The following is a 15,769-nucleotide window of genomic DNA, read 5'->3' on the forward strand; positions in this document are numbered from 1 at the left end:
GAATGCTTGTGCAGCTGGTTTCAAGAAGGACACCAATGTTTGGTTGATCCAGAGGATGTGCAGAGGCATTGCTGATGGAATTTTTCCAGCATTCCTATGTGTCACTGATTCCCGGTGCGTGTCTCACTGCAGTACAGGAGTGTGGCGATGACAACTGCTCTGTATACGAGGACTTTGGTTGACTTGCGGAAGTTGTTGCTGTAGTTTGTAAAAGGCTGAGCTGGCGCCGCTATTAGATCGACTCGTCGATGGTGGTCTCCAGAGAGAGGTAGATGCCAAGGTATGCGAAGTGCTCAACAGAATCTCCTCTTCAACATATGTGAGAGGTGGAATATTTGGCTGACCAGGGGTCGGTTGACATATGAGTTTTGTTCTGGCAACATTCAAAGACCGGCCGAGTCTCTTGTATGCAGAATTGAAAAAATACGTGGATATGAACTAGGAGCAGGGGAAGGTCACTCGATCCCCCCAAGCCTGCTCCGCCATTCAGTAAAATGCTGGCTGATCTGATCGTAACCCCTCCACCGTGAAGACATGGAGCCACTCCGTGAGCACTGCGCCAGCCTGAATGCACTCACTTCCGAGCTCCGGTCAGCGTTCTGCACGCCAGGTGCACACCTTTTGAAACCAGTCATACATCGCACTGTTCTGACACCTCGCTGCCATGGACACTTTACTTAACGTGTGAATATGATTCCAGCGATAATGATATGTAATGTTTTATAATGATATTTCTGACGTTGAACAGCAGTGAATGCGGCCCGCCACTGACTGGAGATGAGAACGGTCCTATCCTGCATTTTTGTTGCCAGGAAACATGCTTACGGCCTTCTGCCAATACTTTCCCCCCACTCCGCCAAATCTGCCCAACACGAACTGGAGCAGGAAGTCACTACCTTGGAATTTAAAATACTGTTCTTCAGCTCTGTCATGAAAGCATGAATCATAGAAATTACTGTGCAGAAGGAGGCCATTCGGCCCATCGAGTCTGCACCGACCCTGGAAAGAGCACCCTACCCAAGCCCACACCTCCACTCTATCCCCATAACCAGTAACCCCACCTAACCTTTTTGGACACTAAGGGCAATTTAGCATGGCCAATCCACTAACCTGCACATCTTTGGACTGTGGGAGGAAACCAGAGCATCCGGAGGAAACCCACGCAGACACGGGGAGAACGTGCAGACTCCGCACAGACAGTGACCCAAGCCGGGAATCGAACCAGGGACCGAACCGGGGGCCTTGGAACTGTGAAGCAACTGTTCTAACCACTGTGCTGCAATGCCATATCATGCATCATACGGCCCTGCTTTAACCGAACAAGAGTGCTCCGTAATGTATCTGAATTTACTGTGAGCACTATGTAGCCAGTGCCTGAAAGAATCAGTCACTGGATAATGAAATACTCGCAACTGTGTTCCCTGCCGCAGTCAGGATTCTTTGCGTGAGTTCAGATCTGTAACTTTTAATGTAACCGTGATATAGAGAGTAACAAAACTGGGCTAATGCCTGCGAAGATTCGGAAATGCAGAGGAGTGAAGAACATATAGTTGTTCCAGCACATTTACAGGAAGCATTTGACAGCGCAAAATTACAAAGAACGCTGATCTATAAAGAGAGAACTGTTTCTGACAACAAACTTGCTTCATTCTTAAATTACAATACAACTTTTTTTCTTAATAAACAATTTTATTGAGGTATTTTTGGCATATAAAACAGCAACATTATACCGTAGTGTACAAAAAGCAAATAAGACATAATGCAAGCATCGGCTCCCCTCTCCCAAGAACCTGCCTAAGCCACCCCCTACTCTACGCTACCCTAAGCCCCCCCTTCCCTGCTGACGATTAATTCTCCGCGAAGAAGTCAACGAATGGCTGCCACCTCCGGGCGAACCCTGACAGCGATCCTCTCAAGGCAAACTTAATTTTCTCCAGCCCGAGAAAGCTTGCCATGTCCGAAAGCCATACTTCAGACTTCGGGGCTTTGAGTCCCTCCATGCCAACAGTATTCGTCGCCGGGCTACCAGGGAAGCAAAGGCCAAGACTTTCTCCTCCTGGCCTCCCAGATCCTCCGAAACCCCAAACATTGCCAGCTCATGACTCATTGCCACCCTAGTTTTCAATACTCGGGACATGACGTCTGCGAATCCCTGCCAGTACCCCCTTAGTTTAGGACACGCCCAGAACATGTGTACATGCTTCGCTGGTCCTCCAGCATATCTAGCACATTTGTCCTCCAGCCCAAAGAATTTGCTCATCCGGGCCACCGTCATGTACAACCTTGAACTGGATCAGACTGAGCCTGGCGCATGTTGCGGTCGTGTTTACTCTACTCAAAGCATCTGTCCATATGCCGTCCTCTATCCCCCCCCCACCCCCCCCCCCCCCCCCACCCCCCCCCCCACCCCCCGAGCTCCTCCTCCCACTTAAGCTTCAGTTCTTCGGTCTGTGCCTCCTCTGCTCCCATTAATTCTTTATAAATGTCGGAGACTCTCCCCTCTCCCACCTCTCCTCTGGAAACTACCCTGTCCTGGATCCCCCTTGGTGGGAGGCGTGGGAAGGATGGTACCAATCTGCGTACGAAATCCCGCACCTGCAAGTACCTGAAATCATTCCCTCAAATTACAACACAACGTAAACAAATGCAGCATTCATGTAACACTGGGTTCGAAAGCGGGAAGTCATAGAGATTTGCCGCATGGAAACAGGCCCTTCGGCACAACTTGTCCATGCTACTCAGTTTTTAACCACTAAGCTAGTCCCAGTTGCCCACATTTGGCCCATATCTCTCTATACCCATCTTTCCCATATAACTGTCCAAATGCTTTTAAAAGATAAAATTGTACCCACCTCTACTACTGCCTCTGGCAGCTCATTCCAGACACTCACCACCCTCTGTGTGAAAAAACTGCCCCTCTGGACCCTTTTGTATCTCTCCCCTCTCACCTTAAACCTATGCCCTCTAGTTTTAGATTCCCTTATCTTTGGAAAAGATGTTGACTATCTACCTTATCTCGGCCTCTCATTATTTTATAGACCTCTATAAGTTCACCCCTAAACCTCCTACGCTCCAGGGGAAAATGTCCCAGTCTATCCAGCCTCTCCTTATAACTCAAACAATCAAGTCCCTGTAGCATCCTAGTAAATCTTTTCTGCACTCTTTCTAGTTTAATAATATCCTTTCTATAATAGGGTGACCAGAACTGTACACCGTATTCCAAGTGAGGCCTTACTAATGTCTTAAAAATAAAAGCAAATTACTGCGGATGCTGGAATCTGAAACCAAAGAGAAAATGCTGGAAAATCTCAGCGGCTCTGGCAGCATTGTAGGGAGGTCAAAGGGTCATCTGGACTCGAAACGTTAGCTTTTTTCTCTCCCTACAGATGCTGCCAGACCTGCTGAGATTTTCCAGCATTTTCTCTTTGGCTTACTACTGTCTTGTACAACTTCAACAAGACGTCCCAACTCCTGTATTCAATGTTCTGACCAATGAAACCAAGTATGCCGAATGCCTTCTTCACCATCCTGTCCACCGGTGACTCCACTTGCAAGGAGCTATGAACCTCTATTCCTAGATCTCTTTGTTCTATAACTCTCCCCAACTCCCTTCCTTCATGAACTGAGTAGGTCCTTCCCCGATTCGATCGATCAAAATGCATCACCTCACATTTATCCAAATTAAATTCCATCTGTCATTCATCAGCCCAATGGCCCAATTGATCAAGATCCCGTTGTAGTCACAGATAACCTTCTTCACTTTCCACTATGCCATCAATCTTGGTGTCATCCTCAAACTTACTAACCATGCCTCCTAAATTTTCATCCAATTAATTAATATAAATAACCGGTAACAGTGGACCCAGCACTGACCCCTGAGGCACACTACTGGTCACGCCTCCAGTTTGAAAAACAACCCTCTGCAACCACGCTGTCGTCAAGCCAATTTTTATCAAATTGGTTACCTCACCCTGGATCCTGTGAGATTTAACCTCGTGCAACAACCTAGCATGTAGTACCTTGTCAAAGACCCTGCTCGAGTCCATGTAGACAACATCGACTGCAATGCCCTCGGAAGCCTATCCATATTTGTAACTTTAGTACAGTCCAATAACTTGAACGGCAGCATTGTTTGAGGAATTTCTAGATGGATTTTTTGCAGCCCTGTATACAATCTGTTAAATTCCATTATGCAGTCTTCTATAGAGCTCTCCTCTGACTTTCTAAATTTGTCAAAATATGACCAAGCCTCATAAGTACTTAATGAGTCATCCTTTTGGTAAATCTTATCCATGAAAATTAATAATGGGCACAATTTGCAGATCTCATGCCCCCGATTTGATTTCACAAAAGGCCGTTGAAGCTCGCGAGAGGCTCAATACATCTCATGAGATCCAACCAAACCACACATGACATCGCAACCTGGATCTCACCCTCACTGGGTGTGATCCAGATCAGCATATTTAAATGAGCCTATCGATTCGTTTAAATATGCGTTTGTCAGATTCACCCGGAGCTCGGGACGTAACGGCTGGGAGATCTCTCCAAGGTGCCGTTAAGCACTGGTTTCCACAAACGTGGACCAGTCGGAACTGCACCTGGGCGGATCTCCCGGGCCATTAGAGACCCCCGGGTGCTCTGGGACAGGTCAGGGTGGTACCCTGACACTCCTGCTGGCACCTGGGCACCTTGGCACTGCCACCCTGGCACTTCCAGGCTGTCTGGGTGGCACTGAAAGGGGCACTGCCATGGTGTCAGGCTGGCGGTGCCCATGTGCCAGGTTGCCCATGCCAAGGGTCGGGCTCGGTGGTGCCTTACCTATTAGAGGTGAGTGAGGTAAGAGGTCAGTTAGGAGAAGCAGGGAGGTTTGGAGGCTGTGGTGGAATCACTGAGGGGGTCACAAAAGATCGGGGCTGCCTTTAGAAATGGCACTCCGATTCGCGAGCGGTCTTCCTGCACTGACAAGCTCGTCAGGACAGGAAATTACTAAAATTGCAGCCTCTACGGGGTGCAGAAAACAATGGTGAGTAGCCATACCCTGACATTCCAAGCTTGGTGCGATGATGGTAAAAATTGATATATATTGTATTTTATATCTGTTTCAGTAAAGTTTTTAAAAGCCTGGGTTAAGGTATATATTTGTTGCAGTAATATTATTAAAGAACCTAGGTTCATATATCTAGACTGTGTGTGTCTGCTAAAACTGTAATTAAGAAGTCATAAAAAGTGAGGTAACCATGATTTCTAACCATTTACGCGTTTACATATAGAAGCTAATGGAACATTGTTTTAATTGCCTTTAGGGAGATAATTTAAGAGGGGTTGTGTTTAGCCCTAGCTGATCAGGACATCATAGTAGGATGCAGATGATATAATTAATGGAAGGCGGCAGGTCTGTCTGTAGTTTTGCCATTTGTCATAGGATTTGAGCCTGACAAGACAGAAGGATTTTAAGTTGAACAGCAGTTTTGCCAAATGCTGCTAGATTCAGCAGAAGTGTACTGGTTCTGGTCCTGAAAGGGTCTCTCGCTCCAAATAGAACATAGAACATACAGTGCAGAAGGAGGCCATTCGGCCCATCAAGTCTGCACCGACCCACTTAAGCCCTCACGTCCACCCTATCCCCGTAACCCAATAACTCAATAACCCCTCCTAAACTTGTTGGTCACTAAGGGCAATTTATCATGGCCAATCCACCTAACCTGCACATCTTTGGACGGGGAGGAAACCGGAGTACCCAGAGGAAACCCACGCAGACACTGGGAGAATGTGCAGACTCCGCACAGACAGTGACCCAGCGGGGAATCGAACCTGGGACCCTGACGCTGTGAAGCCACAGTGCTACCACTTGTGCTACTGTGCTGCCCTATCTCTACACAAATATCTCTACACAACTAAGCAAGTAATCTGTTTGTTAATTTTGTTTATATGTGGCATTTGAACTGTATTGGGTTGCTTAATTGGAGTTAGTAGCAGGTACAGATAGTAAGTTTAAGTTTTTCCTTGTTTTTAAGAATTGTTTCAGTGATAATTGTGATTTTCTTTGATGTTAATGTGGTTAATTCTGTATTTAACTTAAACTTTGTTTTAACGTAAAAGATACTTATTGGTTAGAGTCATTACTCACCACCAGGGGCGGGGTGCATCGTTGACAGGACCAGGAGATCCCACCGGTGTGAATGGCTGCAGGATTCTGGCCTATATTTGTCTGGCATTTTGTTCTGTTTATATCTTAGTATCCTTTCCTCTCAGTTTTACAAATTAATAAAATTGTTTGGGGCTTTTGCCAGTACCCTGACAAATGTTGGTGGCTGGTCCGATATCCTAACATTGGATTCAGCCAGTTGTTTTCCAAGTTGCTCTAAATCACTTTTCAAGGTGAGAATTCAGAATATAGCCATTCATACTGATGGATGCGTGTGTCTGTTCGGAATCCTGGATATGCGTTATCCCTTCTTCGTTCCCAAATAACAGAAATTCAGGCTGTGGTTTTTGGCAAAGTTTTGTTGAACTTTATTGTCAGCTTTAGTGTCTACTGGTAAACTCTTGGTGGCTAAACAAACTTAGGTCAGTTTGATTGTCTTTAGCGAATAGTTGAGTTTAAAATACAAATCGTGGTAATTCTTCAAATCATAATACGCAGTACAAAATTACTGATTGATTTAAACAAAAGAAAAATGGCGATAGCAAAGGCAGCAGCAAAGGCATAGGTTTCAGAAAGAAGTTATATTGATTCCGGAATGGATTTTTCCATCCCGACAAGTGATTTTTAAGAAGATCGTTATCTTAAAGTTTCGCCTTCTTTAAAGCTGTGATTTGGCTTCAACTAATTTATAATTCACTCAATTCGACCAAACTGATTTAGTCAATTACTCTTAATGTTTCACAATTAAACCTTTTATCTACCTCATCTATAGCTAACCAGAAAAGCTGATTTCTGCCACATACAAAGAAATCTTAGTTTGCAATCCTTTTTACTCACAAATGAATCCATCTTGTGCTACCATTGTTAAACTCCGATGGTAACTCTATAATAAAAACTAGAAAGCAGGTCTTGACTTCTTTGACTCCAAGTTTATTGTGTTCAGCACAGTGCTCCCTATGCTACAACACCACAGTGCCATTATATTTGGTGCAGCCTATTCAGCAATAAGTGCAATCTATTAAACAAGTAAAACCCCAATTCCAACTTGAGCACGAGGGAACATTAACTCTACCTCACATTCAGAAGGTGGTGATATCTGCTTTCTTGAACCGCTGCAGTCCCTGAGGTGTAGGTAGACTGTTATGACAGGAATGCTGTTAGAGAAGGAAATGCAGGATTTTAACCGGCTCAATGAGGTGATAGATAAATATAAGTTTTTGTCATTGTTGGCGGTAGTGACAGATTCCTTGAAAATGGAGCAAAGGAGAAATGTAGACAAAACTGCATCTTATGTTGAAGAGCTGTGGTTCCGCTATAGGCTCAGGTAAGTAAGGGCAGTCCCATGTGGGATTGAATGCCCCCTTCAGCAAAAACTCAGGTAAAATTTGAAAGCAAACTACTGCAGATGCTGGAAATCTGAAATAAAAACAGAAGATGCTGGAAATGATGAAGGATGAAAAGTCACAGACCTGAGACGTTAACTATGGGGGGTGCGGATTTTCCGCACAATCTGTGGCCCGCCATTGGCCGATGACAGGATCTTCTGGTCCCCCTGTTGTTGACGGGGTTTCCCGTCAAATGCACCCTCACCGCCAGGAAACCAGGGGGCGGGTGCACCGTCGGTAGGACCAGGAGGATAGCTCCAGCGTGAATGGTTGGAAGATTCTATCCTGTATTTTTCCTGCATTTTGTTCTGTTTATATCTTCGTTAAAATTTTCATGGAAGGAGTTCTCCAACCAAGGCCCTGCGTCATCAAAGTGTTTGATACGTGGCCCTAAATGAGAAAGATATTTTCTGGTATCACAAAGAAGATGAAGATAAGGCAATAATTTTTTGCACACCTGTTCTTAACAGGCTTCCTGCAGCATTTCCATTTTCCATGCTATGCGGTTCACTGCAGGAAGGAAATACGTAGCTTCAGGATCCTCTTTGGCTGGGCAGCAGAGTAATAATTGTCAGAGCCTGCACAGCACTCACTCCAGCCAATTCAGTCCAAGAAGAGCAATTGATGTCCTATTGACATAAAGGCACTTTGCACGTGAAAAATTGCCATTTTAAAACAAAACGGTTCCACAATTTACCATTTCAAATTTGGAAACATAAAATTTTGATTTTTGTTTCCGCATTCAAGGATCAAGTTGACACATTGACGTTTCAGAATCGCTCACTGAAGGACAAAGCAAAACGATTTGAAGAGGCCTTAAGGAGAAGTACAGATGAGCAGCTTGAGGTAAATACTGCCTGAAATGTGTGTTTGTGATAACTAAGAAATGGATGAATGGATGAATATTCTTTATTTAATATCCTATTTTCCTCCCCTTTTTGTCTCCATGTCACACACCCAATTGTAATCACAAGGGTGGATGTGTAACTTACTGTGTGGTATCCACAATTGCATCCATTGTACCTCCCTTTCTGCAGGCTAGCACTGGAGCACAAAATAGGCACTGTAGGTCCTAAAATTCTCAGTTGACTGCACAACAAACTGGTGGGGCACCCTGTAGTCGTCCTTGGCGTTGGCTTGTAATTGATATTAGGTCCATTGGTTATGCAAAATTATATTGCTGAGGCAGTGAAGACGCAGCAGATTGGAAGACTGAAATTGTATCCCACTACTCAGTGATACAGCACATGCAAACACATCGGACCATCTTATCCCTTCCAGCTGGGTGAGGTTAATATCTAATATATATATAGGTAGGTTGTCAATTCCAATGCACAGGAATTATCCTGCGAGCATAAGCATGCGAGTGAGCATTTCTTCACTAAATAATTGGTTCATGTTCTTGCTGCACTGTATCATTTCCTGGTTGAAATGTTCCGCCAATTGAAAGAAATCATGCAAGCACTTCATTGCAATGCCAAGTTGCATACTCGAGTGTACTACTTTGCAATTGTCCATGTTCTGAGTTTCAGTCCGATATCCCATCCTGTATTGCAGCTTGGATTTTCACGGAGTTGGGAAAGCTCAGCAGATTTTTTTAAATGGTGCAAGACCGGAAAACAAATGTCTCACCCCCATTTCTGACAGGTCCAATTTTTGCCAGTTGGGGAAATGGGCAGGGCGTGATTCACAAAAGGGTGAGTTCAAACAGACCACATTTTGGCTGTTGCAAGAGCCTTAATCTGCAGTGTGAAAGTCTTGAATTTATGCAGGAGATGTAAACAAACTGAGCTGCATTGATTTTGTTGACAGGTCAGGTGGTGCAGCTTCTGTTCTAGCACTTTCAATAATGGTTTCTTGACATCTCTCGAATGACTTTTTATGAATGCTTGGTTTCCAAAAGCTACTAGAATTTCAGCAGAGTTTGCATTTTTATTAAAGGAATTGCCATCTTTGATGTGGGGTTTGAATAAAATATCATAACATTCGGGGGCTTTTTCTCCTAGGTGGCGGGTCAGTTCGGAAACTTTCCCGACTCAAGCTACCTGTCTCAACAGTGAAATTCCAGCCCTATGATTTCCCTAGGTGCACTGTTACCAAAGGAACGTCGGATAGAATCAGAATAACTTTTCTAGCAACAGACCTAAAAGCCCAAACATAACATGGACTTCTGTGATCAGAGGGATGAACGTCCACAAGTTGCACAGCTTTATGATATGCTGTAAGCTCAGTTTCATACAATCTCTTTCCACAGATGCCTTTGCCAGTGGTATTCAAAGTCACCTCCTTCCTTTACTGTTAAGTCTCCACCACCTTGCAGGCTATCACACAGGCCATCTGTAGAACTAAATACATTTCCCATTCAAATAATAAATGTGTACCAAATAGCTGAAGCATTTTTCTTCAAGGTCAAACCCTGGAGCTCTTTTCCTGTAGCAACAGCAGGGTGACACAGCCACCAAATGTTGTTACAGCAGTAGCCTCTCCTCTTTCTTAGAGGAATATGGGTTCCTTCCCATTCCAGGAGCTGAATAGGCTGACACTCCAATATTGCTACATTTTGGGAAGTGCTAATTTTTGGATCAGACAATAAATTACCTCTCTTGTGACTTGCGTGGATGTTAAAGATTCCAGAGCATCGTTGGAGGAAGAGTAGTGATTCTCCTTATTTTCTTCCTCAAGCAACATCACTACCAATGATAACTGGTTAATTCTTATTCCTATTTGTAAGATTTTGCTATATGCGAATGAAAAATAGTCTGTCTGATTTACATGATTAAAAGCCACATTAAATATTTACTATTCCAAATTAAGTTAAATATCCCAATTACATGTTGGGAAGACTGAAAACATTGCTTTTGATTCCCAATCCAAATTCCGTTCCTCAGTTACCGATTACATCCCCCTTTCTGGCAACTGTCTGGGACTAAACCTGATTGCCCGCAAGCTTGATGTCAGATTTGACCCCACTATGAGGTTCTGGCGATTCTCCGGGACCCGAGAATCGTCGTGTTCGCGGAGTACTCCGCGCGGCTGGGGGTCCATTGCCAGAGGCCCGCCTAGCAATCCTCCACTCCCGCCCGGCCGAGTTCCCGACGGCGTGGTTCTAACCACCTATCGCCAGTCGGGATGCTCACGTGTCGGCTGCGGACTCAGTCCGCGGCCTCCCTGGTAGGGGACGGGGAGATCGGACACCGGGTGGGGGCTTATAGGCGGCCGGGGACAGATCAGCGGGGTTGGGTCTTTGGTCGCACGGCCAACCAGGGGGTCTACATTTTAAATCTGCCTCTGCGGTCCGAGTCCACCATGGCGCTCGGCGCCCCCGCTGGAGGCCGCCGCCGTGCGCATGGGCGGACTCAAAACCGCAAGTGCGTGGGCCGGTATCCACAGCTAAAGCTGCATGAATCACACTGGGTCCCTGCTAGCCCCTGCAGGTCAGTGAATCGGCTGCACTTTTTCACAGGAATCTTCAGAGTGAAACACCAGCGTGGGGACATAGTCCCATGTTGGGAGAATCCAAGATGCCTTATTAATATACATTGTTGTTGTACATATTTTTTCTTAATTAATGGATTTCCTGAGGTCAGAGGGCACCCTCAGACACCATGTCATGATTGCTTGAATCAAAAGAATTATTTTTTAAAAATGTTTTTATTCTCCACATTTTTAACATTTTTGTCAAATAAACAACAAAAGAGAAACAAACAAAAAAACAATCCCCCCGAAACAACACCCCACTCAATATACAGACCAAAATACCTACCCATGTATTCCAGGTAAAAGTTAAGTCAATCAAAAAGACGTGCAGCAATAGCCCCACCTCCCCCCTCCCCAGTGTTCAATGGCAACCAGTTCTCGAAAGTGCATAATGTACAGTCCCCATGAATTGTAGAACTCCTCCTTCATCCCCCTCAGCTCAAATTTCACCTTCTCAAGAGTCAGAAATCAAGTAGGTCCCCCCGCCATGCCGAGGCACAGGGCATAGAAGCTGACCTCCACCCCAACAGTACCCAATGAGATCCACCGTGGAGAAGACCTTATAATGCGCGATCCTGTTTACCAGGTCGGATATGCGGGGGAGAGGGTACGCGTCCAGCTGCGTAAACCTGTTGATGGTCTGGCTGTAGTCGATGACCATCCTATGCTTCTCCCCGGTCTTTACCACCACTACTTGAGCTCTCCAGGGGCTGTTACTGGCTTCAATGACCCCTTCCCTCAGTAGCCTTTAGACCTCTGACCTAATAAAGATCCGGTCCTGGGCACTGTAGCGTCTGCTCCTGGTGGCGACGGGTTTGCAATCCGGGGTGAGGTTCGCAAACAGGGAAGGCGCGTCGACCTTAAGGATTGCAGGGCGCAGACAGCAAGGGGGGTATAGGGCCGCCGAATTGGAAGGTCAGACTTTGAAGGTTACACTGGAAGTCTAAACGCAGGAGTGCAGCCGCGCAGAGGTGAGGACGTACAGACGGAAATTTTTGAACTCTTCCCTGGACTGTGAGGTTTGCTACACAAAACCCCTTTATCTCCACTGAGTGGGAACCGGAGGCCAGTGAGATTTTTTGATTAACGGGGTGGATGAGGAGAGAACAGCGCCTTACCGTGTCGGGGTGAATAAGGCTCTCCATGCTCCCAGAGTCGATTAGGCAGGACGTCTCGTGCCCGTTGATGAATACGGTCGTTGTAGCAGTTGAGAGTGTTCGAGGCCGAGACTGATCCAAACTCACCGAGGCCAATCGCAGCAGTTGAGAGTTCTGTTTGGGCAGTGTGTGGTCAGCCGAGCTGGGGTCCTGGGGGTTCATCTAAGATGGCATCTCCCATTGGTCGCACATGGCTGGGGGTGCACAAAATGCGGCGCCCATCCTTCCAAAGTGGTGTCCGCTGAAATAGATGGCGGTGCACGTGGCCCTGGGATATGGAGGTGGTGGCGACCGCTGGCCGCACAGGGCCTGTGGAGAAGTCTGTGGTTGCGGTCCGCACTCGCCGCTGGAGACCGCGGCCACCGCTCGGGCCTGGCATACCCCCACGAAATGGCCCTTTTTGCCGCATCCCTTGCAGGTGGATGTGCGGGCCGGGCAGCGCTGGCGGGGGTGCTTTGCCTGCCCGCAAAAGTAGCAGCCGGGCTCCTCTGGGTTGCCAGGCCGCCTTGCAGCACAGGCCTGTGGGGGAATGGGGGACGTTTCGGGGTCGGCCACGGAGGGGTTCCACGCTGCCCAGGGAGCTGCCGTGCGGTCGGGAGCGTAAACGCGGGCGTTCCTGGAGGCCACGTCCAGGGAGCCTGCAAGGGCCCGTGCCTCCCTGAGACCCAGGGTGTCCTTTTCTAACAGGCGCTGGTGGATTTGTGACGATAGCATACTTGCCACGAAAGCGCCCGGACTAAGAGTTCCGTGTGTTCGCTCGCCGAAACTTGCGGGCAGCCGCAGCTTCTGCCCAACACCAGGAGTGCACGGTAGAATTCCTCCAGCCATTCCCCACGGGTTTGTCGCCGTGTTGCAAGCAGGTGCCGGGCGTAGACCTGGTTTACCGGGCGAATATATTGTCCTTTTAGCAGCTCTATTGCTGCATCGAAGTCTTCCGCTTCCTCGATGAGGGTGTAAATCTCCGGGCTCACCCTTGAGTGCAGGACGTGCAGCTTCTGCTCTCCCGTGGGTGCGTTTTCGGCCGTCTCGAGATACCCTTTAAAGCACGCCAGCAATTGCTTAAAGATTGCCGCTGAGTTCGCCGCGTGGGGGCTAAGTTGCACAATGACCACTATAGCGAGGTTGTAGTCCAATTGAAGGCTTTAATAAGCTAGATGTTTTCCCCAGCAGCTCAGGTACAGAATGAAGGCTGCTGGGGCGGCACGGGCTCTTATACCCCGCCTATCAAGGCGGAGCTATCATACACTCTAACCAATAGCAAGCATACAGTTTCCACCAATGGTGCTTTAGCCTATCAGGTACCGTAATACCTATAATACCACAGACCGCAAATACACTGCCTTCGAGGCAGATGGACGGCTCTATCACTTCTTAAGGGTTCCCTTTGGTGCCACCAACAGGGTCTCGGTCTTCCAGCGTGAGATGGACCAAATGGTTGACCGGTACGATTTACGGGCAACACTCCCGTATCGCGATAATGTCACCATCTGCAGCCACGACCAGCAGGACCACGACACCAACCTCCGAAAATTCTTCCAGACCTCAAAAATCCTTAACCTTACATACAACAAGGATAAATGCGTGTTTAGCACCGACCGTCTAGCCATCCTCGGCTACGTAGCGCAAAATGGAGTTATAGATCCCGACCCTGAACGCACGCGCCCCCTTATGGAGTTCCCCCTCCCTCACTGCTCCAAGGCCTTGAAGCGCTGCCTAGGGTTTTTCAGTTACTACGCCCAGTAGGTCCCCAACTACGCGGACAAGGCACGTCTCCTGATCCAATCTACAGCTTTTCCCCTGTCGATAGAGGCCCGCCAGGCCTTCAGCCGCATCAAAGCAGACATTGCAAAGGCCACGATGCACGCCATCGACGAGTCCCTCCCCTTCCAGGTCGAGAGCGATGCGTCTGACGTAGCTCTGGCAGCCACCCTCAACCAAGCGGGCAGACCAGTGGCCTTCTCCATGCTTCCGAAATCCGCCACTCCTCAGTCGAAAAGGAGGCCCAAGCCATAGTGGAAGCTGTGCGACATTGGAGGCATTACCTGGCCGGCAGGAGATTCACTCTCTTCACTGACCAATGGTCGGTTGCTTTCATGTTTGATAATGCGCAGCGGGGCAAGATCAAAAATGACAAGATCTTGCGGTGGAGGATCGAACTCTCCACCTACAACTACGAGATCTTGTATCGTCCCGGGAACCTAAACGAGCCTCCTGACGCCCTGTCCCGCAGCACATGTGCCACCGCACAAGTGGACTGCCTCCGAGCCCTCCACGAGGACCTCTGCCACCTGGGGGTCACTCGCTTTTTCCATTTTGTCAAGACCCGCAACCTGCCCTACTCCATCGAGGAGGTCAGGACAGCCAACAGGGACTGCCAAATCTGCACGGAGTGTAAACCGCACTTCTACCGGCCAGAGAAAGCGCACCTGATAAAGGCTTCCCGTCCCTTTGAACGCCTCAGCATGGACTTCAAAGGCCCCCTCCCCTCCACCGACCGCAACACGTACTTCCTGAACGTGATTGATGAGTACTCCCGGTTCCCATTCGCCATCCCCTGCCCCGACATGACCGCAACCACTGTCATCAAGGCCCTCCATAGCACCTTTGCACTGTTCGGGTTCCCCGCTTACATACATAGTGATAGGGGGTCCTCCTTTATGAGCGACGAACTGCGTCAATTCCTGCTCAGCAAGGGCATTGCCTCCAGCAGGACGACCAGTTACAACCCCACGGGGTAACGGACAGGTAGAGAGGGAGAACGGAACAGTCTGGAAGACCGTCCTACTGGCCCTACGGTCCAGGAACCTCCCAGTCTCCCGCTGGCAGGAAATCCTCCCGGATGCCCTCCACTCCATCCGGTCACTGCTGTGTACCACCACCAACCAGACACCTCACGAACGTCTCATTGTCTTCCCCAGGAAGTCCTCCTCTGGGACCTTGCTCCTGACCTGGCTGGCAGCTCTCGGACCCATCCTGCTCCGAAGACACGTGCGGGCGCACACGTCGGACCCGTTGGTCGAGAGGATCCATCTGCTCCATGCTAACCCCCAGTACGCCTACGTGGCGTACCCCGACGGCCGACAAGATACGGTCTCCCTACGGGACCTGGCGCCCCACGCACAACCCAACCACCAGTCCCACTCTCCCTTCCACCAGTGCACCTTACAGGAGGATCGGTCCTCCCGCTGGCCCCGTCTAGGCCCCCCACCCACCGACGCACCCCGCAGGTGCTCCCTCCCCAGGTCAACCGTTTTCCCCACCAGCGCCGTATAGGGGTGCCGAAGCTGCCATGGAGATTGAAGCCACGCTCCTGGAGTCACAGACGCCCGAGCCTCCATCGGAGTCACCACCGAAGCTCCGACGATCGCAGAGGCCGATCAGGGCCCCTGATCGACTGATTGCTTCATTTTAATTGTAATCTGTAAATATAAACCATCAAATGTACATAGCTATCAGAATTGTAAATAGTTACTCAACACTGCACGGAGGTATTACGGTACCTCCATAACTAATTATACCATGTTGCCATGTTTTGTAGTTTCAGGCCACCACCCCCGCCGGACTCTTTTTTTAACAGGGGGTGAAGGTGGTATAGGTATTACGGT

The 15,769-nt window shown here is 48.2% G+C and overlaps 1 protein-coding gene across 3 annotated transcripts in view; it reads left to right on the top strand.

Annotated features, from left to right (window-relative positions):
* LOC140391911 (microtubule-associated tumor suppressor candidate 2-like) overlaps window positions 1-15,769 on the top strand; it is a 766,862-nt gene that overhangs the window by 738,464 nt on the left and 12,629 nt on the right. For all 3 annotated transcript variants that reach the window (XM_072476954.1, XM_072476953.1, XM_072476955.1), the window contains one exon: window positions 8,278-8,376. In XM_072476954.1, the coding sequence (XP_072333055.1) occupies window positions 8,278-8,376 (99 nt within the window). The remainder of the gene's footprint in view (window positions 1-8,277; window positions 8,377-15,769) is intronic.

Source organism: Scyliorhinus torazame, chromosome 15, assembly GCF_047496885.1.
Source record: "Scyliorhinus torazame isolate Kashiwa2021f chromosome 15, sScyTor2.1, whole genome shotgun sequence".
NCBI classification, from domain to species: Eukaryota; Metazoa; Chordata; class Chondrichthyes; order Carcharhiniformes; family Scyliorhinidae; genus Scyliorhinus; species Scyliorhinus torazame.